The sequence below is a fragment of the Aspergillus glaucus genome, assembly GCF_001890805.1.
Source record: "Aspergillus glaucus CBS 516.65 unplaced genomic scaffold ASPGLscaffold_6, whole genome shotgun sequence".
NCBI classification, from domain to species: Eukaryota; Fungi; Ascomycota; class Eurotiomycetes; order Eurotiales; family Aspergillaceae; genus Aspergillus; species Aspergillus glaucus.
This window is the reverse complement of record NW_019170458.1, coordinates 1,095,445-1,121,552: the sequence shown is the minus strand read 5'-3', so window position 1 is coordinate 1,121,552 and position 26,108 is coordinate 1,095,445. Positions and strand designations below refer to the sequence as shown.

Here is a 26,108-nt window from a genome sequence, read left to right as displayed (position 1 = left end):
CATGAGTTGGCCTAACCAACGTACCGGTCGATTAGATAGATTTTTCGACCAAGTGCTATACGGCAAGAGGGCTTTGACGACGCCCGACAATGTGAAGCTCTTCGTTGAAGCTGTGCTTGCGAAGGACAATCATTCCGCATGCATCGAGCGCATCATCGCCAGTCCGCAAGCACGCGCTGCTATCCATAACGGTCTCCGGTTCGATGTATCTCCAGCGTTTATCAACCAGACTACAACTCCCTTCATACGCTATCTGTCAGATCCTGCCGTAAAGCAACTGTGCAATGGCCAATTTCTTCAGGAGCTACTCACTACTGTAGTTGAGCCCCGCACGATATGGAACGCTTTCATGTTCGCATTTCAGATGGGAAAGCTGAGCGAAGATTCAACTTATGCATTCGCCTGGATGCTGTTTGAGTTTCTTTCTCTACCTCCGTCTGGCCAGATCGACCTGACAGAAGATGCAAACAAGGTGGTCGGCGACGGATTGCTCCAGCAGTCATCGTCGCCAGACGTCCGCGCTCTAGGGCATAAGATCGAACATATCCTGCGCGTTCGATCCTCCAATGCACCCGTGGATCCCGACTTTGCGCCCGGGGGTCGCCATGATAATGACTTTGCCGAGTTTTGGAAAATTGCCATTTATCCAACGGCCAGCGAATTCACATCCACCGAGAAGCCCTTCTACCGCCGTGCTGATGACATAGCCAACATTCCCGCGGAAACGCGTATCACCGCTCATCTGGATAATCAGTTCCGTCTCCTGAGAGAAGACATGATCTCCGAGCTACGCGATGATATCCAGATCGCCCGTGGACAGAAGAAAGGACGTCGGTCCGTTACACTTTTGCGGCGGTTGTCTCTGCGTGGAGCCCGCTGCCGTGAGGGCAGTAGGTTTAAGCCATTTGCTCTGTCACTTGCTTGCGAAAAGGGACTGGAATCATTGTCTGGGCTCAATCATGATCAAAAAAAGCACCACTTGAAGGAAAATCCACAATTTCTCAGGCACCATTCTTTTGGATGCCTTACTCGCCAGGGCGAAATTATTTCTTTTGGCATACTCGAGCGAGACATCGATCATCTGTCGCTGGACCCCCCTCAGGTGGTATTGCAAATTCTGGGAAAAGCAGCGCTGAAGGAAACACTTATAGCGTTGAGGCTGTACAACGATGTCGACTTCCTCATGGTCGATGCACCCGTATTCGCTTATGAACCGATCTTGAAATGCCTCCAGAGCAAGACCGACCTGGCCCTGGCAAAGCAACTGTTGCAGCACAGCCGAGGCGATCCGGCAGCATTGTCAGCCGTATTCAGCCCTTCAATTGTCGACCAAATTACAGCTGCAGGAACTACCAATATTCAGCATATCTTGAAGACAAAAAAGCCCGTCAGTCTAGAGACGTCTCAGCACGAATCCTTCCTCGCGGGTCTGAAGCAGAGTGTCAGCCTTATTCAAGGACCTCCGGGTAGGCTCATCCTCATTTCTCTGCCATAGCGAAACGTAGCTGACTTCTCTAGGAACCGGAAAGTCTTTCGTTGGCGCTCTGTTGACAAAGGCTTCCCATGAATACACCAACGAAAAGATTCTTGTCATGTGCTATACGAATCATGCTTTGGATCAATTCCTCGAGGATCTTCTTGACATAGGGATTGATAAAGAGGCTATTGTTAGGCTTGGGTCCAAGTCCTCTCAGCGGACTCTTGAGCTTACCCTGCCAAAACAACGGATTCCCTATCAGCGAGGCCGGTCTAGCTGGGATGTAATTAACTCGTTAGGATCTGAAGCGGATAACCTGAAGGACGAGTTGACGGGGGCGCTTGATGCTCTGCAAAACTTCTCCGTAAACACTGGGGCTATTCTTGAGTTCTTGGAGTTTGAAGATCCAGACTTTCACGAGGCATTCATTCCTCCAGAGCAGAACGACGGCATGGCTATTGTCGGCGCACATGGAAAAGCTGTGGATTCACACCATTTTTTTGACAACTGGGCACAAGGCAAACACCCCGGGGCATTGGTCACACAGCTGCCAGGAGAGAGCCAGCAAGTGTGGGAGATAGAACCCGAAGCGCGCAAAGGCTACATTAACAAATGGAAAAAGACCCTGCTCGAAGAACAGGTCCTCAACATGCAGGCCATCGCCCAACAGTTTGACATTATCCAAGACCGGCTTGGAAAAATGTGGAACGAGAAGACCTTAGAGATCTTGAAGACAAAACGGATCATCGGCTGCACCACGACAGGAGCTGCGATGTATAGCGAAGATATCCGCCAGGTCAAACCCGGTATTGTCGTCCTTGAAGAGGCCGGTGAGATCCTGGAATCGCACGTTTTGACTGCCATGGGCTCCGAGACAAAACAACTCGTGCTCATCGGTGACCATCAGCAGCTGCGACCCAAGATCAACAACTATGCGCTTTCTGTCGAGAAGGGTCACGGCTACGATCTGAACCGCTCCCTCTTCGAACGCTTAGTTCTTGCGGGTTATCCGCACTCGACACTGGCCAAACAGCATCGCATGTGCCCCGAGATTTCCTCGTTGGTGAGGCATCTCACGTATCCCGACTTGTTGGATGATCCGAAGACGCTGAACCGTCCGCCGCCACGCGGGCTACAAGACCGCGTTATATTCTTGGATCATCGCAACGCTGAAGCACAGTTCAAGGCAGTTTCCGACCGTCGAGATGAAGGCACAAAAGGGAGTAAGCGGAACACATTTGAGGCTGGCATTGTGCTGAAGATAGTCAAGTACCTCGGCCAACAGGGATATGGAACGGATAATTTGGTGGTTCTCACTCCCTATCTAGGCCAGCTTCATCTGCTACGAGATTGCTTGAGGAAGGAGACCGATCCGGTGTTGAATGATTTGGATTCGTATGATCTTGTTCGAGCCGGATTGCTCTCTAACGCTGGAGCGCAGCATCGAAAGCGACCTCTTCGGTTGTCCACCATAGGTAAGGCTCTATTCAACAAGATCAGCAGGCCTCATAACTGACTCTATCCGTAATAAGACAACTATCAAGGCGAGGAGAGCGACATTGTCATCGTATCACTTACTCGCAGCAACGATGGCGGAGACATCGGGTTTATGGCAGCACCCCAGCGACTGAATGTTTTGCTATCTCGAGCTCGCAACGTCTTGGTCATGGTGGGGGATTCTAAAACGTTTATCAAAAGCCGAAAGGGAAAGGAGATATGGACCTCGTTCATCAACCATATGGATGCCAATCACCACCTGTATGACGGACTGCCTGTCAAGTGTCAACGACATGGGCGAGAAGCGGTCCTAAAAACGAATGATGACTTTGATAGAGAGTGTCCTGATGGTGGCTGTCCGCTGCCTTGGTGAGTTCTTCTCTTCATCGCTTTTACTATGATTAACTAACATCGGCTAGTGGTGCGATGCTCAGCTGCGGAGTCCATCCTTGTCCCTCAAAGTGCCACCAACTGTCAGACCATTCCAAGATGACATGCTATAAGATCGTCGATTCGACGTGCCCCCGTGGCCACCGGACCGCTCAGTCCTGTTTCCAGAGCGGTAGGATATGTCGCCACTGTGTTGCTGAGGACGAAGCCAAGGAGAAACGGCGCCAGAGAGACATGAAGCTAGAAGCTGAACGCGAGAGAAAGCAAAAGCAATACGCGCGCGAGCTCGCAGAACTACAAGAGGAAATTGAGCGCGAGCGACGTCTTCAAAGGGACGACTATGAGTCACGGCAACGCCAGAAGATTATTGACCAACACCGAGCGGAACTTGCAAAGTTGAAGTCAAGGGACAAGGGCCCGCCAGATGACATTAGTGTCGATACTAACGGCGACGGACACTACACAGGGGTCAATGGCTCTGCAGGTCCCAAGCACCATCACGAGCAGAGTGGCAAGCCCGGCGACAAAGCAAATGGAAATAGGACGTCGCAGCCGGCAAAATCCGGTGCCCAAGCGGATTGGGACTTTCAAAAGCAGTTTGAAGGAGCACAAAGCGCCGAAATCGATACATTGATGGGTATGATCGGTCTTGAGGACGTCAAGGAAAAGTTCCTTTCCATCAAGGCCCAAGTGGATACCGCAATCCGTCAAAATGTGGATTTAAACAATGAGCGGTTTGGGACCGTGCTGGTTGGGAACCCTGGGACTGGTACGTCTATCTCGAGTCATTGAATGGTTCTATGCTCACCAAGCCAGGTAAAACCACTGTTGCTCGCATATACGCCAGCTTCCTCGCTTCTGTCGGAGTCCTCCCTGGAAGTATCTTCGAGGAAACCACCGGATCGCGCCTGGCAAACGATGGGGTCTCGGGATGCGAGAAAACAATCAACAAGATTCTCAACAGCGGCGGCGGCGTGCTCTTCATTGACGAGGCATACCAGTTGACTGAGGGGCAGTCGCCTGGCACCAAAGTTATTGATTATCTCCTGGCTGAGGTGGAAAACCTGACCGGCAAAATAGTCATCGTACTGGCAGGATACCGAAGTCGGATGGAAAAGTTTCTTGGCCACAATCCGGGGTTACCAAGTCGGTTTCCGCATGAGCTCCGGTTTGAGGACTATAGTGACGATGAGCTGCGTCAGATCTTCAAGTACCGAGTGAACAAGAAGTATAATGGACAAATGAAGGTCACTGATGGGATGGACGGTCTGTACAGCCGCATTGTTGCTCGACGCGTTGGTCGCGGGCGTGGTAAAGAAGGATTTTCGAATGCACGAGCAGTCGAGAATGCCGTCGCACGTATCGCTGAGCGTCAAGCTATCCGACTCGCCCGGGAGAGAAGGAGCCAACGTAGCGTGGATGACATGCTGTTTACCAAGGAAGACCTCATCGGGCCGCAGCCATTAAAAGCCCTCGAGAACTGCTCTGCATGGAGGAAGATGCGTGAAATGATCGGACTGCAGTCAGTGAAGGATACCGTGCGAGCTCTCCTGGACAGTTTTGAATACAACTACCATCGCGAACTCGAGGAGAAACCTCTGGTGGATTTCACCCTGAATCGTGTGTTCCTTGGGTCGCCCGGAACGGGCAAAACTTCGGTCGCGAAGCTCTATGGCCAGATACTGGTGGATTTAGGGATGTTATCGAATGGAGAAGGTGAGTTGTTCGCGACTAAATTCTTTCGGAGCCTTCTAATTTTTATATCGCAGTTGTCGTCAAAACCCCCGCCGACTTTGTTGGCTCCGTCCTGGGCGAGTCTGAGAAGAATACCAAGGGAGTCCTGGCGTCTACCGTCGGCAAAGTACTTGTAATTGATGAGGCCTATGGGCTTGCTGGTGGTGGTAGTAGTCGCAACGGCACAGGATCATGGACGGATATTTACAGAACGGCCGTGGTGGACACCATCGTGGCCGAGGTGCAAAGCACACCGGGTGATGACCGATGCGTGCTACTTCTGGGATACCAGGACCAGATGACGGAAATGTTCCAGAACGTGAACCCCGGCCTTTCACGGAGATTTCCTATGGACTCTGCCTTCACGTTCGAAGATTTCACCGATGACGAGCTTGGCCAGATCATAGATCTCAAGTTAAAACAGCAGGCATTTCAAACGACAACACAGGGTAAGAAGGTGGCATTGGAAGTCCTTGCGCGAGCTCGTAATCGGCCAAACTTTGGGAATGCCGGGGAGATTGATATCTTGCTGAACGGTGCAAAGGTTCGGCATCAGCAACGATTGTCAGCGGAGAAGGGATCGGGGAAGGTACCGACAAGCACCTCAATCTTCGAGCCGCAGGATTTCGACAAGGAGTATGATCGAGGTGAGCGTGCGGAAACGAATATCCCTATGCTTTTTGCCGGAAATGTCGGCTGCGAGAATATTGTGGAACAACTAGAAGAATATCGTCAAACTGTGCGAAATATGCGCATGCTTGATATAGATCCTCGCGACCAGATTCCTTTCAATTTCCTGTTTCGAGGTCCCCCGGGTAAGCGACCATGCCGAGATGCCAGTGGCATGTGGAATATACTGACAGCTTTCAACAGGAACCGGGAAAACGACCACCGCAAGAAAGATGGGCAAGGTCTACTATGACATGGGATTCTTGTCTTCTGCAGATGTGATTGAAAGTTCCGCAACTGATCTTATCGGCCAGTACATCGGTCAAACGAGCCCAAAGACCCAAGCCCTCTTGGAAAAAGCGCTGGGCAAGGTACTACTTGTCGACGAGGCGTATCGGCTTGGAGAAGGTCAATTCGCGAAAGAGGCAATAGACGAAGTCGTTGACTGCATCACGAAGCCCAAGTTCAAGCAGAAACTGATCATTATCCTCGCTGGCTATGATGGTGATATTAACCGACTCATGGCGATAAATCCTGGGTTAACGAGCCGCTTTCCGGAATCGATCCCATTCAATAGCCTCGATCCGGACGCCTGCGTGAAGCTATTGACGAGTCTGCTCGGCTCTCGGAAGCAGAAACTGAGCCAGCGCCTCAGAAGTGTTAATATGGACGCATTGGAACATCCGACGCTCTCATTCCTTGAGGACCTGAAGAGGCGTTTCTCAACACTAGCTCAAATTCCCAATTGGGCCAATGCGCGCGATGTAGAGACTTTGGCACAGGCCATATTCCGGAAGGCTGTGAAGTCCATTGCTCATGATTGCCTGGTCGTGGATGACGACAGCGTTCTCAATGAGGCGGACCGTATGATTACCGAGCGCATGCACCGGCAAACGATATCGAATGGGCACACCCCTGCTTTGCAGAATGGCATCGCGATGGATACGCAATCCCCTCATGCACACTCTACCAAGACAACATCTAATACCAACCCGCATCAGCAGTCACCTGAGGAAGAGCAAGAGGAGCAGCCCGACTCGTCTCAGCCTCCAGTCGATGTGAAGGAGCCTCGAGATCCCGGCGTGACGGATGATGTGTGGAACCAACTGCAACAGGACAAGGCCGCAGAGGAGGCTCGGGGGAAGCAGTACCAGAAACTCCTTGACGAAGAGAATGCGACAAGTAAAGCAGTTCAGGACGTGCAACGGAAGGAGACGGATGCGGCAAACCAGATGAAACAAGATCAAGACCACGACGATGATGCCATGAAGCGCCATGAACTAGAACGTCTAAAGCACGAGCTGGAGCGCAGAGCCTATGAAGACGAACTTGAATGCCTGAGAAAGCAGCGAGAAGAAGAGCAGAAGCGTCGAAAGCAAGATCAGGAAGCCCAGAAGAAGCTTCGTCATATGGGTGTTTGTCCTGTCGGATTTCAGTGGATCAAGCAGGCATCTGGCTATCGATGCGCAGGAGGGACGCACTATGTGTCTAACGAGCAGCTTGAGATGTAGAAAGAGGTAGTGATGGTGATGTTAGTTGCAGAAAGAGAAGCCCGGATCTCAAATCTCGCTACCATCGAGTTTCAGTTGAGAGTTAGATGTCTAGCAATCGGGGGGGGGGCTTCTTCTGTCATGTTCAAATAATGCATTTTTTCTAAATATGATGATACAAATCTATGCTCAATATATTAATAAACCCAACTTTTCGAATCCCATCTGCGTCCGCAATATGTCCATATTTAGTCTAATGCAGCCGAAAAGGAAATAAAATAAAATAACGAAATCCAAATGGTCATCTCGTAAAGTGAAGCATCCCGAAAGAAAGGAACTTTCGATCATAGAGGCAGCATAATATCATGTTGTCCCTTCCATCCAGTAGGTCGCCTTGTCCGCGATCTCTCCAAAGTCCCTTCTCGCCATTTCCAGGCCACAGCGAGACAGCCAGCCGGGCCAACAAGGAACATTCCAAGTGTGATATAAAATATTGCTTTCTTCCAGTTGATGTTCGTTGCGTGGACTCTTCGCAAATCCCAGACAGTAAACAGCAGCCACAATGTTATAGATAGGTTGATGAAAACGGACTGGGTCACAGTTTTATCTGTGAGGTTTTCATACGGAGGAGTTTGTGTGCTTGAACGTAGCGCAAAATTCACCATAAACAGCAGGTGAGCAGTGTTGGTAGTCACAAAGATCAAGCCCTGATATCGCGAGACATACGGAATATCCGCATCTCCCCATGTCGCCTTTAATCCTTTCGGGACATCCGTCAATCTTTTGAGGATTTCTTTAACGAGGGTAACTATGAAGGGAAAACTAGCGTGGGCGACTAGCAGTGGCTGAAACCGAAGTCCCCCAGGTAAGCCCTTTGGGACGTTCATGGACACATCGGCGAAAGTACGGTAGATAGCAATTGGATACACAAGGACCAGGGCGATTGGTAAGGCTTTGGCGGCTGGAAGCGGAATAGTCCTAGGAGACGGATAATAAAATGCCCTTTTGTGACTGAGCAGGATATAAAGCGCAAAATACGCAGCCACCGCCACGCCCCATCCAGCAAATAATGCAACGAGGATGAATGGCACGACACTAGCATTCTTAGCCAGTGACAGCAATGGGTACTATTAAGAAGAACTCACCTGCAAAGTGGTCCCATCAAGAGTTGGCTGCGGTATGATTCAAGACACCAGAATGCGTTAATTGCTATTACTGAGATAGCGGTGTACATTTGCAAAGGTGACGAAGAATTCCCACTCTGATGCTCTGTATTCCATGGCCGATTTTCCTCTGAACTGGCTTGGCTGACCAACACCCTGTAAACAGCCGGGGCATCCCAGAATGGAACCAATTGAACTAGTCCAATCAGTGTGAATATTGAAGTCCAGATGACAGTCGAGTACACTTCTCGCTTTTGAGGCCAAATGTCAACCTCGTCTTCGTATGGAACTATGCCTCGCTTGGATGCTAATGGCAAGTACTTCAAAGACACTCCGGGCGTGCACGCTTCTGCAAGCATAGATTGGAGGTAGCCCTGGGAAATCCTACTGATGAGATGGAGCATGAGAAACTTCAGAAACACATTGTCTAGAGATTCTAAACGCGCTAGAGTGTGACCGTCATTCATTAGACCTTTGGTCCTAGATCCTCGATTCTGCTCAAAATCGGCGAATGCAGCTTGGATCTGCTCATCGGTGGGAACTTTACCATTGCCGGTCAATTCCTTTAGCTGGTTTGCAAGATATGCCGCGGATTCGAGGGCAGAGGCGCCGCCTTGTCCGCTTAGCGGGTGGACCTTGACAATTTTCAGTTACAGTCTAATCAAAGGGTACAGGGATCGTACCTTGTGCAAGGAATCACCAATAAGGATGGTCCTTCGGTGATAGCATTTACCCATTACACACTCTTCCAATGGGACCAGCACTGCATGTTTCCGGTGTTTATAGAGATCTCTCAACGTTATTCCGGGCTGTAGGACGTCGTCTCCAAATCGGGCAATAGCCTTTTCTTTGTCCTCGTCTGTGTATCGCGGAATATCACGACCTTGGGTCTTTTTGGCGTTCTTGAAAAATGCGGACCAATATATCTTTCCTTGAACGCTTCGCTGATACAGGTAGTTCCGATCTCGGTAGCAAGTTCTGGAGGTGCTCGTGGTGTCTGACTGCTGAAGACCCTCGGAGATACCAAATATGCAACTGTAGGTACTTCTGATTGCTATGAAAATCAGTTCTATCATCCTATTCTTGAGTTCAAAGTAGAGATACATACCTTCCTGATCCTTTTTTACCTGGATGCTTTCAACTCCTTCAACGGCAGCGTTCCACATCTCCTGTCTAATCTGGCTATGGACACCATCCGCTCCCACCACAATACTTCCAGTGAAAACGCGTCCATTTTGTGTCTCGACCCTTGCGCCGTGCTCCAGGTATTCCACTTTCACTGCACCGCAAGATGTGTAAACCCTGGATTTATCGGCCAAGTTCTGGTAGAGAATATCAACAAGCTGTCGTCGCTCCAAGGCCCACATCTTGTATCCAAGTCTGTGCTAACGGGTAAGCAGAGGTGTTGTTTATCATAATCTCCATCGCACTTACAAGGCTTCCAAATTATCTCCAGCATTTGGATCGATGTTCAAAACATTTCCGTCTGGTCCATATAACCCTCCATCGTTGACTGGCGTACCCAGTGCCCTGACTTTTTCGAAACAGCCTAATTGATCGATAATACGAGCGGCTTGGGGTAGCGTTGTGAAGCTTGCCCCGAGTTGGGGCGCAATAATATCATGTTTCTCAATTAAAGTATATTCAATGCCATATTTCTCGAGCATGTTGGCCAGCGCCAAACCGGCAACGCTGCCGCCCACAATCAACACACTGAACGCCATTGTCCATGAAGTTGGTATGTAGAATTAGAATATTGTCATTGTCAAGTGTGGTGAAACTGTGCCGTCGAGCCGATGATATTCCGGTATAGTTTTGAACTTCGTCGCTTTACGGGTCTCACGAACGGTGAGAATCATTCTGAATAAAATTACGCGAGTAATACGCCGGGAGTGACCACCGGACAGCATCGTACGATGGTACATATAAGTGGTGAGTGGTACCCGAGTGTTGTATAACAGTCCTATGCGGTTCACCGAGTACTTCTTGCAGTTAGGGGCTGGCTATTGGTTCACGGCTGTAATCAAGGTAAGGTTAACTACATATCATTTCCCAGGATTATTACTTATTTCGTCGGATTGGCAATGTTTGTTTCACAATCATGTCATCAACCGGATGCTTTTGTTAGTGAGTTCACAATACTCGAGACAGGCCATCCGGTTTTCCCTCCCCATTTTTTCAGCTCAGTGGTAAGCTCCACAAGCATTTCAGGCTGTCGAAGCCAAAGCCCGCCTGTTTCACCAGTAAGCAAAGAGGATGCAAATTAGAGCATGGAGAACGAACAGAAGGATATTGGCCCAAAAGAGTTAACCCATACAGGCGCTGAGTTGCTAGTTATTGCCAACGTGCAGACTTGAATGGCGTGGTATTCCAGCTTGGCTTCGATTGACTTCATCCTCTCGATATGTTGCAATGTGTTCATCGCGTGAGAAACTGGCTCTGCAAGACAAAGGATTGTCATCGCAGTGTGGTAGTACTGTAAGCTAGCGGCTGGGATAGTCAGCTAAGAGAAGAACGTGTTGGTGATGCTACGTACTATGCCACTTTGATGTGTTCCATGCAAATGGGAATCGGCTCTCTCTGCAAAGTCCTGGGGTAATGATGGGCTCGAAAGACGAGGGAAGCGAGACCTTCCAACTATCAAGCTCCTCCTTCAATGGATCCCATTCGTGTTGATCCAGAGGTTCGCCGTCTTTGTGCAGACAACGGTTGATCACTCTGCCTAATATGTACGATATGTAGTTGGCAGAATCATTTTCACCGTCGAGTAGCGGCGGTTGTTGGTCGTTCAATTCTATCATCAAATTACGTTTTTCCATCAGAGCAACGGTAATGTCTTCCCGAAGATAGTTCCAGAAACCAGCTCGCATCAAACCTGGTTCTAAATCATTCGGACCACTCGCTATTAACGAGTATGAGCCTCTGAGGTGATTCTGAGCACTGGCATTTTCTAAATCGGACCGTCAGTTGTTGGACGAGACAAGCGTGGGATACAGACGGGATATAATTTCATATGACCGGAGAATGCAAATTGCAGCAAGTGTTTCCCCAGTCCTGAACTCGTTTATATTCTCTGTAAGAGACCGTAATGTTTGGACACTTTCCAAGTGATACGCATCCGCCACTTCCGATAAGGAATCATTGGAAAGACTGGAGCTCTGACTCGCAGCAGAAAATGCCAGGATGGCGCTCAATAAAAGAGAATTCTGTCTGGCACAAACCGGAACCACGTCTTCAAAATGCCGCTTACTGTCGTTCAAGTCATACCAGCTAGCTAGATTCTCAATGTAATATCGAAAGATCTGTGCGACTCCGGGATCTTGCAGTGCTCGTTCCGGGTCCGTGGTGGATATATATTCTCCGGGATCTCGGAAGTCCGGTTGAGCCTCTACTACAGGTGACCTCGAAGTTTGACCTGGGCATTCACTGTGTCTCCACTGGCACTCCCTCGAGCTCCGTTGGCAGCGTAGGCACACTGGGCGGCATCCATCGCCTAGGTCTGTCAGTCGTCGAACCACCCATTTCATTCTGCGAACGTACATTTGACCTTTCGCTGTCTGCATGGCTGGCTGGATAGTGTCAATACCTGGTTCATCAAACTAAGTGTGATAAGGTTAGTCAAAAATGACTTACCAGCGGTTTTTTAATGGAGGTCGCGGCATATTATTAGGGTTTAAGTGAATAAGAAGTATGTTTCTGCGTTTTTGCGTTCTGCGAGAGTCCCGTGGAGTCTTGCGAGCTTATATTACTAATTTATGACATTGGCCAATGAGAATTGATATAAATCGGAACTATAGGGTGTGAGGAAGTCAAGATATGTGTATTCACTGTATTCACTGAAGCTATAAAAACCCGGTGTCACTCAGTCTCTAGGATGGATCAGTACCTGTCCGATAAACGAAATGCAGCGACTCGCACGATCCGGGCTCTTCAAGCCCCGGCGATTCAGTTTCTCGCGCACAATGTCCAGCTATCCCACCAGCATCCGGCCATCCCAAGACGAGGTGAGAAACAGACAATTGACCCCTCGAAATCTCGAGATTGCCATTCGCAGTCTCTATCATGACGGACTGGTTGTAGTAGAAGACGCCATTCCGCACGATGCCCTCGACCATCTAAACGCCAAAATGGTCCAAGATGCACGCTCTCTTCAAAGCAAGAAGGAAAACAGTCCATACAACTACAACCCGGGTAATATCCAGCAAGATCCACCCCCGATACGAGAATACTCCGATACAAACATCTTCCTAAGTATGTACTCCGTACAGCACCCCACAGTGACACCATCTAACAGCATCAGACCCCATCGCCACACAAATCACCACGACTGCATTAGGCCCCCGGCCCAAATGGACATTTTGCTCGGGAAACTCAGCGATGCCACCGACCGAAGAACATCCCCCAATGTCGCAACCCGTGCATTCAGATGCCGATTTCGACCACCCGACGCACCCTTTCGCCTACGTGGTGAATATCCCGCTCATCACGATGACGCCCAAGAACGGCTCCACGGAGCTATGGCTAGGAACGCATAAGGATTCAGGACTGCATGTACAAGAAGGGATGCATGGCGAGCGAGCGAGCGGACGAATTAAAGCAGACTATTTAGAGAAGCAAAGGGCAATTCGCCCACCATGTCAACCAATAGTACCCAAAGGCTCGTTTGTTCTCCGCGATCTCCGACTTTGGCATGCCGGGATTGGAAACCAGACCGATGTGGTCCGGGTCATGCTGGCGATGAGTGAGTGTCTATGTGCCTAGATCCATTGCGGGGAATGTCATGCTAACGAAAAAGTCCACTTTGCCCCGTGGTACCGCAACCGGATGCGGTTGGAGCTGTCGGACAGCCTCCGGCCGGTCATTGAGGAGCAGAAGGATCTAGATATTCCGGTCACCTGGGTGAGTGAGGCGGAAGCCTTGTCGAGGTATCTGAATCGGGGATTTGGCAATGAGTATGATTTTAGCCAGAGTTGATTATGGTTGAATAAATCGATTCATTATGATACCCCATATCATGACCCCGTATCATGACCCCGTATCATGACCCCGTATTATGATCCCGTATCATACCCCGTATAACACTCCCTATAAAGCAGTTATGATATGAACATGCCAGTCACACCCCGCCTCCGCTTGGCTCGGATGCGGGGAAGTCGGGGATATTTTTAGCGAATTTATTGTCCTCCACGACTTCCTCTTCGATTCTGCTACAGACATATGGCCTGATCGCTTTATTTCTCGCTCACTGATTACTTCTCGACTACCTGCCCTCCAACCAGGAGTCTCGTCGATGCCGCTCAATCATAATCCCTGTTGTGTCCCCGCTGAGCTTTACGCTCCCCGGATTATATAGTGCCATGCGGATTGGCAGAGGATGTGAGCGTTGTCGGCATCGCCATATTCGATGCACCGTGCGAGCAGGCGCTTCGTCGTGTAATGCCTGTGCTCGGCTGGATCGGCCGTGTCGTCTAGATCCGCGGTTTCGCTTCAAGACGGTGCGCCATGTTTACCACAAAAGCCATGGGACGCCGTCGCGGTTCGAGTTGGCTTGGGATCCGGAGCAGGTCTGGGTGGATTATCCTCGGTCGTGTAGGTCCCTCACTCGGGTAGTCAAGTGCCTGGCTAATCAATACAGTGACGTTCATCCAAGAACCCGCCGACGAATCGTCAGAATGGAGTGCCGAGTCCCCAGAGCCACGACCGGCAGAGGAGCCGGTTCCGCTACTTCCGTCCAGTTTTCCAGAGCCGAGTTTGGAAATACTAGACTTGGCGCCAATAGACAACACAGGTCTCGTGACACCACCAATGGTGTCGGACGCCGGGCCAGCTGTCGTGTCGACCGCCATTTCACCTCCCTCTGTCAATGGAGTTGCATCGCCACTCGCCTCGACTAATTCCTGGGGAGGGACTTCATCATGGGAGTCGTATAGTCCGAGGCCGATCACTTCTGCCACCTTGTCGTCTAGAGAGGCGTATTTGATGCGGATATTCATTTCCAAGATTGCACCATGGGTAGGCCACTGCTAGGGTTGGAATAAACAAATGCTGACTATGTAGGCTGATATATGTGACCTGCAATCGCACTTCACGACCGAAGTCCCCCGGCGAGCCCTCCAGGTGCCCATGGTCCTCAAGGCTGTGTTGTCTCTAGCCGCACGACACGATGCGATCATGTCAGAGTCCAGCGACGTAGAAGCTTCCGAATACCACGGGCAATGTTTAGAACTGTTGATCGCAGTACTCGCTCAGTCAGAAGGATATGACGACAATCTCCTGATCACCGTAGTGATCCTGCGGTTCTACGAGGAACTGGAAAAAAGCATAGACGAAAAGTGCCACCTCTTAGGATCCAACCGGCTCCTCAACACCATGTCCAAATCCGCTTCATCAGGCGGCCTGGCTGAAGCAGTCAGCTGGCAGTTTCTGCGACAGGCCATCTATGCCTCGGTCGTGCAGTATCAACCGATGTCGCTGGACTTGGAGAACTACGAGCATTCAACCGTGTTCCAACGCAGTGACGACACAGCATATGCAAATGTGATCATCTTTCTCTGCGCTCGTGTCATCCAACTCTGTGCGCGAACAGACACAGAGGTCATGGATGAATCAGCCTGGCATCAGATCGCCCGTGGCGTGGAGCATTGGCACCGCGCAAGACCAATCTCATGGCAGCCACTGCGATATCAACCGGCTGATCCAGCGGAGAACCGCCCATTTCCAGAGCTCTGGATGATCTCGCCCCCAGCGGTAGTCGGACTGCAATACTACCACGCATCGTGCATATTCCTAACCTCGTCAGACGGACACTGGCAAACAATCAGCGACTACGGACTCGCGCGACTGCGTCGACAATCCGAGAAAACAATCGCATCGCATCTGATCAGGATAATCGGACTAGCACTGTCGAACGAAACAGTCGAAAATGCATTCTTCATGGCGTGCCATATGGTACATCGCTGTAAGTCCCTTCCCACATTAAATTGTATCCGACTAGTCTAATTGAACAGATGGATACTGTCTTCGGAACCCCGCCGAACAGCGCGGGTTGCTGAAGTTCCTGGCCCATGTGGAAAAACGCGTTGGATGGCGGACGGCATGGATGGTAGAGGAATTGGAGCAGCAGTGGCATGAATTGTCAACGTTGGATTCATGGTAGCATTCCTATAGAGTACTTCAATAGAGATGGAGTGACATATGTATATGTATTTTCCTTGATGTATAGATCAATCGAGCGGAGACAAACAATGCTGCCTGTGCCAAAAATAGACATCCGGGATGTTTAGCCGGCATCAACAAAGTCTAATAAAATTTGACAGAGACATGCATACTTTAGCAGTCAGGGCCCTCGAGACCCTTGGTCTTGTTTTATTTCTGTCAGTCTGACATTGACACTGACAGCTATAGCTCCATGCGATGACGCTTTTCATGCTGTTTCTGGCCGTGCTGGCTCTGGCCGTATGCCAGTGCGTCGTTGCCGATTCCTGTTCGTCCCGCACTGTCCAATGCAGACAAAATCAACGGAACTGACGTCGACAGGCCAAAACACAACGATCTCCTCCCCCTCTGACACATCCCTCTTCGTCTCGTGCGACAAAATAAAAGGCACACTTACCGTCTCCGAGTCCTTTAGCGGAGTCTTGAACCTCACCGAAATAAGTCAGATTCAAGGCGACTTGACCGTGACGAATGTCGGGGGGATAACGAAGATCAACCTACCGGCTCTTGAGAAGGTTGAGGGGACGGTTACAGTTACGGATAATGGAGCATTGAAGAATTTGACGCTTTCCGGGTTGCAGAGTGTCAGTGGGAGATTGACGGTGCAGGGGAATAGTGGATTGAGTTATGTGGCTCTACAGAATTTGGAGGATGTAGAGGGTGGTCTCGCCCTGGTCGGGGGATTCAGGTTTGTCTCTTTTCAGTTTATAACGAATGTATAGCTAACGGTGCAGTGTGTCCCTCCCCAACATCAACGAAGTCAACGGCGATACTACAATCCAAGGCGCCGACATGTCCTGTGGCGTCTTCGACCGACTGGCCGCAGATGGCACATTCACCGGCTCCTACTCATGCTCGGCATCAAGCTCAGGACTGAGTCCAGGTGCCAAAGCCGGTATCGCCATTGCAGTCATCCTAATCGTCTGCATCATCGCCGCTGGTATCTGGTTTTGCCTACGGCGCCGACGCGCAGCAGCCACCGTGAATGAAAACGGCGATGTCGAAAAAACACAGTACCAGATCTTGAACACGAAATCAATCCTCCGTCTCCCCCGTAAACCATTCCCCCCAAAACAACCCTCCGAGTCCGTCCCCATGCTGGACGGAAGAATGATCCTCGAAGCAACGCCCGGTGAACGACGCGATAGACGACCGATTTACGAATTAGATGCCGGACCACAGAGTTCGCATCAGCGGCCGATTAATCATGAATGACGAATAAATGAATATATGAATGTATGAATGCTATGTCATCGCTGTAAACAAACGCTATCATATGTACACAAATGTATATTCCACGCGTTACGAGTTATTCTTGCATGAGAAACTGTCACTGCTGGGGTTGTCGTGGATGGACTTGCCGGAGGTGTAGAGACCCAGTCCGCACTGTTTTTGTTAGCGATGAACGTATAGGGCGGATAAGGTAAACGTACAATGAGTCCAGCAATACCGACGCAACCGATGTTGATCGTAGTAAGAAGCATCTTCTTCCACGAGGCGGTGTATTCGCCGCGGTTCATGAACAGCCAGAAGAAGGCGGGCAATCCAAAACTAAACCAGCTTCCGAAAATCGAACTCTGCAGTCATGTTAGCTATGCATAAACAAAGAGGTCGAGGAAAACGCACGATCAAACTCAACAAGCTGTCAAACACCGGCACAGCCTCGGCAATAATCCACGCAATAACCCACATAACCAAGTTAATACCAATCCACGACCCCGTGGCGACAAAGTCCCGCTTGTGCATCCGGTCGGTTCCCGCAAAGATACGCAGGTAGATGTACTTGCATCCGACGTGGCAGAAGACGACACCGGCGATGATAATGGTCGGCAGGGCAATTCCGTAAGCGATCTTTTGCATGGTAGGATTGGTGGAGCCCAGGGCAGGCGAGGTGACGCCATCACCGGCGTAGTTGTAGGTCACGGCGGCGACGATGATGTAGATGATAATGTCAAGGACTTGCAGGAGGGAGAGGGCTTTGGTGAAATCGCGGGGGTCCTTCAATTCGGCCATGATACCGAAGTAGGCGACGTGACCGACTGTTCATGTTATGTTAGAGCATTCTTGCAGTGTTTAGAAGGTTCGTCTTACTGTAGGCGAAGATGATGTTGGTGACGGCGGAAAAGGCCGTGACCAGGTCAGACTGGACAACGGCCTTGATGGGCATGCCACCGGGATGTTGGATGCCGAGACTGATCATACAGATAATGACTGCAGCGGTGATACTGGTGAAGGAAGCCATGGACAACCACGATACATTGTTCAGAGTCCGCGGCAGGGAGCAGATCAAGGAGATGATCAGGCCGACCACACCAAAAACGATGGTGCAGGTACCGTGATCGGTCAGAACGTTAAAGGCGACGGAAAAGGTGACCAAGTGACTGGCCATGAAGAAGATGATGAAGAGCAGCTGGGCGATACCCAGGAACTCCCGGCCAAAGCGGCCCATGAGGACCTCTCCGGCATCCGCCATACTCGTGACGAACGGATATCTCAGCTTAAACTGCCCCATGAGGTAGCCGGTATATGTCGCAATGATACCGATTCCGACGAGGATAATCAACGATCTATGCCAATTAGCTTTGGTCTTCGCAGGGTAAGTGGGCTACTCACGGAACCAAACCGAGCGTAGCCACAGCAGCCGGCAGGGATAATACACCCAGCGAGATGGTCTCGGCAACCATGACTGCATATTGATTAGTTTTGTTCGAAAATCTGGGGAAATGCAGTACACACGTAGTCCACATTGCCTGTGGTCGGTTGGTCAGCATATACCATCCGGCGAAGGAATTTTTCATGGGCGACAGGGTACATACCACCACGCCAACACCTTGTATTTAACTTCAGCCTCCTCTTCATTTCCAAAGGCGTCCTGCGCCGAGGAATCGAAATGTTCTTTCAAGTCTTTTTCTTCATCTTGGTCGTGCCAAGGGGGGTATTCGGCCGGGGTAACGGGGTCGACGGACATGATGGTGCAATTGATGAATATGGGGTCACCACTCCACGGGGAAAGCCAGAATAAATAATAGAAACCGGCAGAGAAGAAGGATAGAATAGAGAAAAGAAGGAGAAAAGGCAGAAGACGCCATGTTTCACAACGGTTGGCGTCGGTCACGGTACGGTTCTTTGCAGTGGGACCGGGCCGGTGATGCTGATAAAGTTAAGATAAATGCGACTTTATTCCAGTATTATTCACGAGTTTGCCTCTGATAAGCCCGGAGAATGCTAGAAACGGCGCTTTCCATGGTGGGTGATAAGCCCTATTCTTACCGAGAAGGGCAAAATCTGCACTCCACATAACGGAGGTTGACCGAAAGTCGGAGATAGGACTGGTTGGCTACGCTTAATTTGCTTAATTCTGAGGCAGGAACGCCCCATCCCCGGACTGAATCAGTGGCGCTAGTGGTGACCGGTGCTCGACTCGAGTATCTTCCCCGAGCATTCTCCATCCGTTCTCATGCCTTGTTGCCTTGCGTCACGTGCCTCACGTGGGTGCACGTGCCAGTTGGCCTAGTCGGCCTCAGGCTCTCAGGCTCAGGCTTTTCGCCGGTCGGTCCCGTGACTTTTCCCCGGTTGCATCATCAAAACACCATTCTTAAGAGCGATCTTCTACTTCATACTCTGCTCTCATGGCTTCTTACATACAAAATGCCGAATTGGCTCCCCAATTCAAGAAGCTCTCCCTCTCCGTCGACGGCGTTGACCTATCCGTCGCCGTCGTGCACGCCCCTGGGGATCCCGAACTAGCACCCATAGTGTGTCTGCATGGCTTTGGTTCGACAAAGGAAGACTACTACGACTTCGCCCACCACTCCCCCTTTCAGAACCGTTCTTTCCTGGCCTACGATGCCCCAGGTTGCGGAGAGACCGAGTGCTCCGATCTCTCACGCATCTCGGTGCCTTTCCTAGTCCGCACCGCCGAAGCCGTTCTCGACCGCGTGGGAATCACCTTGTTCCACCTGATTGGCCATTCCATGGGTGGATTGACGGCGCTGTATCTCGCGCATAAGCATCCGGACCGCGTACGGAGCTTCGTGGATATCGAGGGTAACCTAGCACCGGAGGACTGCTTCCTCAGTCGACAGGTTGTCACGCACGACGATCCGCAGCTGCACCCCGAAAAATTCTTCCACGACTTTATCGACCGAACCCGGCGTTCCCCTGCGTTTTCGAATGCGTTGTATGCGTCGAGTCTGCGGCACAAGGTACGCCCCGGGGCGGTGCGGGGTATCTTTAGCTCCATGGTCAAATTGTCGGACGAGGAGGACCTGATGGGGATATTTCTGGGTCTACCGTTCCCGCGCATGGTCATGTATGGGGAATTGAACAACGGCTTGTCTTATTTGCCGCATCTGGAAGAGAACGGGGTAGAGCTGGCCGAGATCCCATACAGTGGGCACTTCCCCATGTACTCCAATCCCCCGGAGATGTATAGACGCATTGCGGAGTTTCTACCGGGGTGTTAGCCGGTATGATGTACTACTACTACTCCATAGATTAGACTGTATATAACCGATTCAGCCGTCGGGTAAATTCACCAATAAAAAAAGGCAACTCGGAGGAGATTGCCCCGATGATATCAGTTCCCAAAACAGTAACATTGTTTCTAGGGATTCCCAATCGGTGTTTTGTTTGGCGGGGTTAGTGGAATGATGCCATTATTCCCCGCCTATAAACCTCTCCTCTGTCTCTCCTCTTTTCTCCATCTTTCCTCGTAGTCTCCCATCCTGTTCACTACATAGTACATTTCTCTATCGCCATCATGTCCCTCGGAAGAAAGGTCACTCTCAACTCCGGCGCTGAGATCCCGTAAGTTCCTACCCCTATGCATCCATGGTACTATGCTAACGTCGCAGTCAACTGGGTTTCGGTACCTGGCAGTCCGCCCCTGGTCAGGTCGGCGAGGCTGTCTACCAGGCTCTCACGGCCGGCTACCGTCACCTGGATTTGGCTGTCGTCTACCAGAACCAGCGTGAAGTCGGCGAGGGCCTGAAGCGCGCTTTCAAGGATGTTCCTGGACTCAAGCGTGAAGACATCTTCATCGTGAGTAACCATACAGGCAGGATGAAAGGCAATGCTGACAACCCAGACCTCCAAACTCTGGAACAGCCAGCACCACCCCGACGACGTTGAAAAGGCTCTCGACGAGTGCCTTGCTGAGCTCGAACTTGACTACCTTGATGTGCGCACCTTCTGTCCTTGCGATTGTCGGATCAATACTAACAGTTGACGCAGCTCTACCTCATTCACTGGCCCGTGTCCTTCAAACGCGGCCCTGAGCTCTTCCCCCTCGCCGCCGAGAACGACTGCGCCATTGACAACGACATCTCCATCGTCGACACCTGGAAGGCCATGACCAAGCTTCCCAAGGAGAAAGCACGCTCTGTTGGTGTTTCCAACTTTTCCATTGACCACGTATGTTCCAGTCCTGTGAATAAAGAATCCAGCTAACAATGAGTAGCTCGAGGCCCTCGTCCAAGGCACCGGTGTCGTCCCCGCCGCCAACCAGATCGAACGTCACCCTCTCCTCCAGTCCAACGCTCTGATCAGGTACTGCGACCAAAAGAACATCCACATCACTGCCTATTCAGTAAGTTGGCAAATTATATCGCACCTGGGTAACGCGAGCTAACAACACAGGCCTTTGGCAACAACATGATCGGCGAACCCCTCCTCATCACCCGCGACGAAGTCAAGGAAGTCGCCGAAAGCGCCTCCAAGCGTCTAGGCAAGACCGTCTCTCCCTCGCAAGTCGTTCTAGCCTGGTCGCAGACCGGCGGCCACAGCGTCATCCCCAAGTCCGTCACGCCGCACCGCATCGTCGAGAACTTCCAGGAGATCGAGCTCACGCCCGAGGAGGTCGAGAAGGTCAGCAAGATTGGCGAAACCCCGCGGCGGTACAACACCCCGTACGCTGCCAACTCGCCGCGGTGGAACATTAATATCTTTGGCGAGGCCGAGGAGGGCCCGGCTACGTACAAGGTTAATGTGGGTGTGGGGGCATAAAGGCGTGCATAATGTACATAGCTAGTCATATGAATTCTACGATCCACAGTGCACGAATCAGTTTAGTCCAAGATCGTCGTCCCATTAATACGGAGCATTACGGAGTGCATAAAATTACTTTTAAGTTGCATCTGCACTGCACTTCGGGAATTGGTTCCATCTACTCCTTTTTACGGTTCGATATATATATATATATCCTTCATTTACACTTACTATCAACATCCTCAATCAATCAAGGACAACCGCCACCATGCAAACCCGCCAATGGACCCTGACCAACAAACCAACCGCCCTTCCAACCCTCTCCGGCCCCAACCCCACCTTCACCCTGAACACCATCACCCTCCCCACGCTACAACCAGGCCAAGTCCTCACCAAAACGCTCTACCTCTCCAACGATCCTGGAATGCGCCCATGGATCTCCGCAACCGCAGATCCCGCACGGCAATACCTCCCCCCAATCCATGAAGGCGATGCAATGCGCACCGCCGCCATCGTGCGGGTTATCGAATCTACCTCCTCGAAGCTCCCAGTAAACAGTCTAGTCTTCGCATTTACGGAATGGCGCGAGTTGAGTATCCGCGATGAAAGCGAGTGTCAGCCCCTCACTCCAATCCCGGGTCTAGATATCGCGCATTTCCTGGGCGCATTGGGGATGTCTGCTATCACGGCGTACTACGGGCTTAAGGAGATTGTCAAGGTGCAGCCTGGAGAGACGGTTGTTGTTTCTGCGGCTGCGGGTGCGACGGGGAGTATGGCGGTGCAGATTGCGAGGAAGTTGCTGGGTTGTCGGGTTATTGGTATTGCGGGGACAGATCAGAAATGTGACTGGGTTAGGGGTCTTGGTGCGGAGGAGTGTGTTAATTATCGGTCTAGGTCGTTTGAGGAGGATCTTGTTAGGGCGACGGAGGGTTATGTTGAGGTTTACTTTGGTATCTCTCCCCTGGATATGGGGTTCGATTTGAAGCATTGCTAACAGACATAAGACAACGTCGGCGGCACCATCCTCGATCTCATGCTTACCCGATTGAAACGCTTTGGACGGATTGCTTCTTGGTACCCCTCCGCTTGCCTGATACAGAAACGAGTACTAACACAAACAGCGGCACAATCTCAACCTACAACTCCACCAGCCAGATCTACAAGAACCTCTTCGTGAGCCCTCCCCATCACTCCAATTCGAAAAAAGGTTGGCTAACAAGTCAGGAAATCACCCAAAACCGCCTGAGCATGCACGGTTTCTTCGCCTACGATTACTTGCCTCATATTCCCGCGACGACGGAACTGCTCGTCCAGGCGTGGAAGGATGGGAAGATCATTCTGGACGATGAGATGCAGACTATTGTTGACGCGGGCTTCGAGGATGTCCCTGGTGTTTGGTTGCGGTTGTTTGAGGGGAATAACACTGGGAAGTTGTGTACTAAGATGGTTTAACCACACTTGAAGATATATATGTAGAGACAAAGGAATTATCATTATCTATTACCTGGGTATTAAGACCCTTGGTACTAGCTATAATCATAACATAGGGAAATCACATTACGGCTGGTCCATAAACAAATCCAACAACTTAGGATAGTTGGGAGTTCCCAAGCCAGTAACCGGGTCCCAGCCAGGAACCGCCTTGAAGGCAGTCACGCCGCAACCCGAGTTCTCCCCCTTGACAATATCGTTGAACACCTCAGGGTGCTCGTACAGCAGCGGGTTGACGAAGCCAACCGTCGACTTGCCCTTGGCCAACCGCTCCTCGTTAATACGGGTAAGGATGGCCGCGAACACCGGTGCAGCGGCAGAGGTACCACTGACCAGCGACGGCACACCACCCGAGAAAACAAGGACATTGTCAGCGACAGCCGCAACGTCAGGGTACGCACGGCCAATACGGTTGTAGATACCGCCGTTGTCACCGAAGGAGCTGTTGTCCACGGACTTGTAGGACTTGTGGCCAGGGTCGTACTTGGAGAAGTACTCCTCAACGGCCTTCTTCTGGTAGTCGGCGCGCTTGTAGATGTTACTGAAGCCACCGCCGGACGGGAACTTGGTCACTGCCTCCTCCTGGTCCTTCTTGGGGTCGGCGAAGGGGGGCAGGTAGGTACCACCGGTGGTAGTGAGGTAGGGGCAGGTAGCGGGGAAGTCCGGCGCGAAGACCTTGTCATCCTCACCCATGCAGTTGCTGGGTCTGGGGTCACCGCCGCGGCCTTCCACACCGGAGTCACCAGAGGCAACCACGACAGAGACACCCTGCATACCGAGCTTCATGAACTCGTTGCACTGGCGGCGCTGGTAGGAGATGGGCAGGGAGGCCTCGGTGCCACCGTAGGAGATGGAGATGACGTTAGTGGGCTTGTAAACACCGCACTGCAATTTGCCCTTGTAGCCGCCCTTGACGTCGTGGGGGTAGGGCGGGTCCAAGTGGGAGGTCTCCGAGCAGTAGGAGCCGTCGATGGCGTCGAGGAAGTTGTTCAGGAAGCCGTCGTAAGTGTAGTTCTTCTCGTAGACGAGGTCGTCGGTCTGGAACAGAATCGAGTTCTGCGGCCAGATGATGGGGTACGAGATCTGGAAGTCCAGGTTTGACTCGGCGCCGGCATCGAGCGAGCTGTTGGACGGGGCCTTGGCGCCGTCAACGGCCTTGAGCTCGGGGTGGGTGCCATCAGGAATGGTACTACCATCGTCAGCTTTAGATCAAGTCTTTGAATGGACAGGAACATACGGATAAACACTCGAGAAGAACAGGTCCAGGTCATCCTGGTTGTAGATGTCACCCAGATCCTCAAAGATACCGAGCTCGTTACCCTTGGTAGCCTTGTCACCCTTGGTCAGGTTGTACATGGCCTCAATACACGGCGGGGTGATGGCCACATCACAGAGACCCAGGAGGTTACCCAGGAGTTCCGCCAGAGGCAGGCCCAAGGTGCGCAGAATCGGGGGCAGGAGACCCTGAGGAGTGACAGTCGAGCGCTTCTGGACGCCGGATTCGTCGGTCTCATTGGCCCGCTTCACGTTGCTGACCTCCAGCAGGTTGACACCGGGCTTGATGAAGTCAATGTGGCGTTGCACATGCTTGGGGACGTGGTACCTGTACGCATGAGCAATTGAACTAAACTACAATGGGTAAGAAAGGACCTACTCGCGGCACGCAACATGATTCTTGCCAGTGTCCTGGTGCTCATAGACGTAGTACTTGGTCCGCAGCAAGGACTCCATCTCCTCCGCATCAGCATCAAACTGCAACCACTGCTTGTTCACGGACTGCGAGATGCGGTGTCCCGCAATACCCATGTTCTCCAACCAGTCGCGGACACTGTCCACGGTCTCCTTGGACGGAGCGAAGAGATCATGGATCTCCTCGGGGGTGTAAAACTGTCCGTATCGCGACGAACCGGGGTGCGAAACATCCATGAGGAGATCATGGCCGCGGTCCAGGTTAGACTGGGTCAGACCGATACGCATCGGCAGGCTGGCGGATCCGTCCAATCTTTTTTCCTCGCTCCACGAGGCAGGCAACGCATCCCGGCGTTCGTGAACAATATAATCGTGGGAAGAAGCAGGGGCGGCCAGCACGTGGGCGGCCATTGCGCCCAAAAGGAGAAGAGAAGACTTCATTTTGACAAGCTTACAAGTCCAGCTCGTACTCTCCTGGGAATTGACGAACGGAGCTGGAGAAGGAAAGCATCAGAGTCAGGATGCCTACCCCCATATATATACGGAGTGTGCATTAAAGTCCACCAAAACATGATGTGGAGGTCCAACTCAATCAACCGTAGTGATCATCGCGTCCCACTGACGATGGTTGAGGAGAAAGGAGCAAAGCCAACTCCGCAAAGTCTGTGGTCTAAGCACTGCCGATGCTTACTTTTCCGAGGTCGGGCCAACGATAAGATGAACAAAGCCTCCTCACACTGTGTCTATCGCTATCTCCTATCTCCCAGGGAGTAACAATCGACGGTCCCTGTCACCCCGTAAAGAGATGTTTCCGTACGAGTTGCTCATCCCACGTGAGAAACAACTTTCCGAATTGTCTTTGTCCATCCTCACTTCCTCTGCTCTGGCACAAGTACGTCGTGCGTCATGACGGATTCAGGCCGCGAGGGGTTTTATCATCGCGGCGATCCTGGCCAGAGTGGAAGAGACGGTTCCTTTACGATCCTTAGCGTGCTCCAGAGTCCCTGTGTCCATAGCATTCTGAACATCTCAACGCCTCAATTCCGGTTTCAACGGATCAATCCGACGAGCCGATGCAAGCAGTCGCACAATGCGGTGTGATAATTCCGGTTGCACGTATTAAATACGAACTGGCAGCATAATAAAGCTTGACGAAGCCTATCGTGGACCGCGTCTTCCGTATAAGATAGTTATCGCGCGTAGCATGCACTCCTACTGCGCGGTGGAATGACAGCGGGTCTGCCGTCCAGCATGCATGAATCGTAGAGGTATCCTGCGTTGGTTAACTCGCCCCTAAACTCAAGC

The 26,108-nt window shown here is 51.4% G+C and overlaps 11 protein-coding genes across 11 annotated transcripts; 7 read left to right on the top strand and 4 right to left on the bottom strand.

Annotated features, from left to right (window-relative positions):
• Position 1: 1 nt before the first annotated feature.
• ASPGLDRAFT_24394 (uncharacterized protein) lies at positions 2-7,278 on the top strand (the record flags this gene model as incomplete). Its single annotated transcript, XM_022543385.1, has 7 exons — positions 2-1,466; positions 1,519-2,952; positions 3,010-3,343; positions 3,394-4,133; positions 4,181-5,080; positions 5,134-5,913; positions 5,972-7,278. 7 exons carry the CDS (start codon positions 2-4, stop codon positions 7,276-7,278), a joined length of 6,960 nt encoding a protein of 2,319 aa, XP_022402962.1.
• A 1,120-nt stretch (positions 7,279-8,398) lies between these two features.
• Positions 8,399-10,144, bottom strand: ASPGLDRAFT_122089 (FAD-dependent oxidoreductase; the record flags this gene model as incomplete). The annotated part of the gene is made up of 4 exons (XM_022540290.1): positions 8,399-9,055; positions 9,104-9,474; positions 9,529-9,800; positions 9,855-10,144. 4 exons carry the CDS (start codon positions 10,142-10,144, stop codon positions 8,399-8,401), a joined length of 1,590 nt encoding a protein of 529 aa, XP_022402961.1.
• A 383-nt stretch (positions 10,145-10,527) lies between these two features.
• Positions 10,528-12,082, bottom strand: ASPGLDRAFT_65388 (uncharacterized protein; the record flags this gene model as incomplete). The annotated part of the gene is made up of 5 exons (XM_022548892.1): positions 10,528-10,652; positions 10,704-10,910; positions 10,957-11,370; positions 11,419-11,913; positions 12,058-12,082. The coding sequence occupies 5 exons, from the start codon at positions 12,080-12,082 to the stop codon at positions 10,528-10,530; spliced, it is 1,266 nt and encodes a 421-aa protein (XP_022402960.1).
• Positions 12,083-12,382: 300 nt separating this feature from the next.
• ASPGLDRAFT_34148 (uncharacterized protein) lies at positions 12,383-13,394 on the top strand (the record flags this gene model as incomplete). Its single annotated transcript, XM_022544396.1, has 3 exons — positions 12,383-12,671; positions 12,721-13,161; positions 13,216-13,394. 3 exons carry the CDS (start codon positions 12,383-12,385, stop codon positions 13,392-13,394), a joined length of 909 nt encoding a protein of 302 aa, XP_022402959.1.
• Positions 13,395-13,489: 95 nt separating this feature from the next.
• On the top strand, positions 13,490-15,740 carry ASPGLDRAFT_45315 (uncharacterized protein). Its single transcript, XM_022546214.1, has 4 exons — positions 13,490-14,009; positions 14,056-14,432; positions 14,478-15,378; positions 15,428-15,740. Exons 1-4 carry the CDS (start codon positions 13,778-13,780, stop codon positions 15,574-15,576), a joined length of 1,659 nt encoding a protein of 552 aa, XP_022402958.1. The 5' UTR covers positions 13,490-13,777; the 3' UTR covers positions 15,577-15,740.
• A 93-nt stretch (positions 15,741-15,833) lies between these two features.
• ASPGLDRAFT_24388 (putative GPI-anchored cell wall protein Pst1) lies at positions 15,834-16,850 on the top strand (the record flags this gene model as incomplete). The annotated part of the gene is made up of 3 exons (XM_022543384.1): positions 15,834-15,903; positions 15,957-16,323; positions 16,370-16,850. The coding sequence occupies 3 exons, from the start codon at positions 15,834-15,836 to the stop codon at positions 16,848-16,850; spliced, it is 918 nt and encodes a 305-aa protein (XP_022402957.1).
• An 87-nt stretch (positions 16,851-16,937) lies between these two features.
• On the bottom strand, positions 16,938-18,603 carry ASPGLDRAFT_34146 (uncharacterized protein; the record flags this gene model as incomplete). The annotated part of the gene is made up of 7 exons (XM_022544395.1): positions 16,938-17,021; positions 17,069-17,212; positions 17,262-17,674; positions 17,727-18,202; positions 18,249-18,321; positions 18,372-18,385; positions 18,452-18,603. The coding sequence occupies 7 exons, from the start codon at positions 18,601-18,603 to the stop codon at positions 16,938-16,940; spliced, it is 1,356 nt and encodes a 451-aa protein (XP_022402956.1).
• Positions 18,604-18,853: 250 nt separating this feature from the next.
• ASPGLDRAFT_45312 (alpha/beta fold hydrolase) lies at positions 18,854-20,253 on the top strand. Its single transcript, XM_022546213.1, has one exon. The coding sequence runs from the start codon at positions 19,265-19,267 to the stop codon at positions 20,099-20,101; it is 837 nt and encodes a 278-aa protein (XP_022402955.1). The 5' UTR covers positions 18,854-19,264; the 3' UTR covers positions 20,102-20,253.
• A 144-nt stretch (positions 20,254-20,397) lies between these two features.
• On the top strand, positions 20,398-21,766 carry akr1 (putative aldehyde reductase (AKR1); the record flags this gene model as incomplete). The annotated part of the gene is made up of 6 exons (XM_022542241.1): positions 20,398-20,444; positions 20,492-20,678; positions 20,725-20,817; positions 20,871-21,050; positions 21,097-21,225; positions 21,276-21,766. The coding sequence occupies 6 exons, from the start codon at positions 20,398-20,400 to the stop codon at positions 21,639-21,641; spliced, it is 1,002 nt and encodes a 333-aa protein (XP_022402954.1). The 3' UTR covers positions 21,642-21,766.
• A 125-nt stretch (positions 21,767-21,891) lies between these two features.
• Positions 21,892-23,075, top strand: ASPGLDRAFT_34143 (MDR family NADP-dependent oxidoreductase; the record flags this gene model as incomplete). The annotated part of the gene is made up of 4 exons (XM_022544394.1): positions 21,892-22,573; positions 22,628-22,697; positions 22,745-22,796; positions 22,848-23,075. 4 exons carry the CDS (start codon positions 21,892-21,894, stop codon positions 23,073-23,075), a joined length of 1,032 nt encoding a protein of 343 aa, XP_022402953.1.
• A 105-nt stretch (positions 23,076-23,180) lies between these two features.
• ASPGLDRAFT_122232 (S53 family peptidase) lies at positions 23,181-25,244 on the bottom strand (the record flags this gene model as incomplete). The annotated part of the gene is made up of 3 exons (XM_022540302.1): positions 23,181-24,303; positions 24,352-24,717; positions 24,769-25,244. The coding sequence occupies 3 exons, from the start codon at positions 25,242-25,244 to the stop codon at positions 23,181-23,183; spliced, it is 1,965 nt and encodes a 654-aa protein (XP_022402952.1).
• Between the last annotated feature and the right edge of the window lie 864 nt (positions 25,245-26,108).

Bases quoted from the DNA above. Each gene is read 5' to 3' on its own strand.
- ASPGLDRAFT_45315 (XM_022546214.1), top strand. From the start codon at position 13,778: ATGCGGATTGGCAGAGGATGTGAGCGTTGTCGGCATCGCCATATTCGA. The intron at 14,010-14,055 runs GTAGGTCCCTCA...TAATCAATACAG, and splicing joins GGTGGATTATCCTCGGTCGT to TGACGTTCATCCAAGAACCC. The intron at 14,433-14,477 runs GTAGGCCACTGC...CTGACTATGTAG, and splicing joins TTTCCAAGATTGCACCATGG to GCTGATATATGTGACCTGCA.
- ASPGLDRAFT_45312 (XM_022546213.1), top strand. From the start codon at position 19,265: ATGGCTTCTTACATACAAAATGCCGAATTGGCTCCCCAATTCAAGAAG.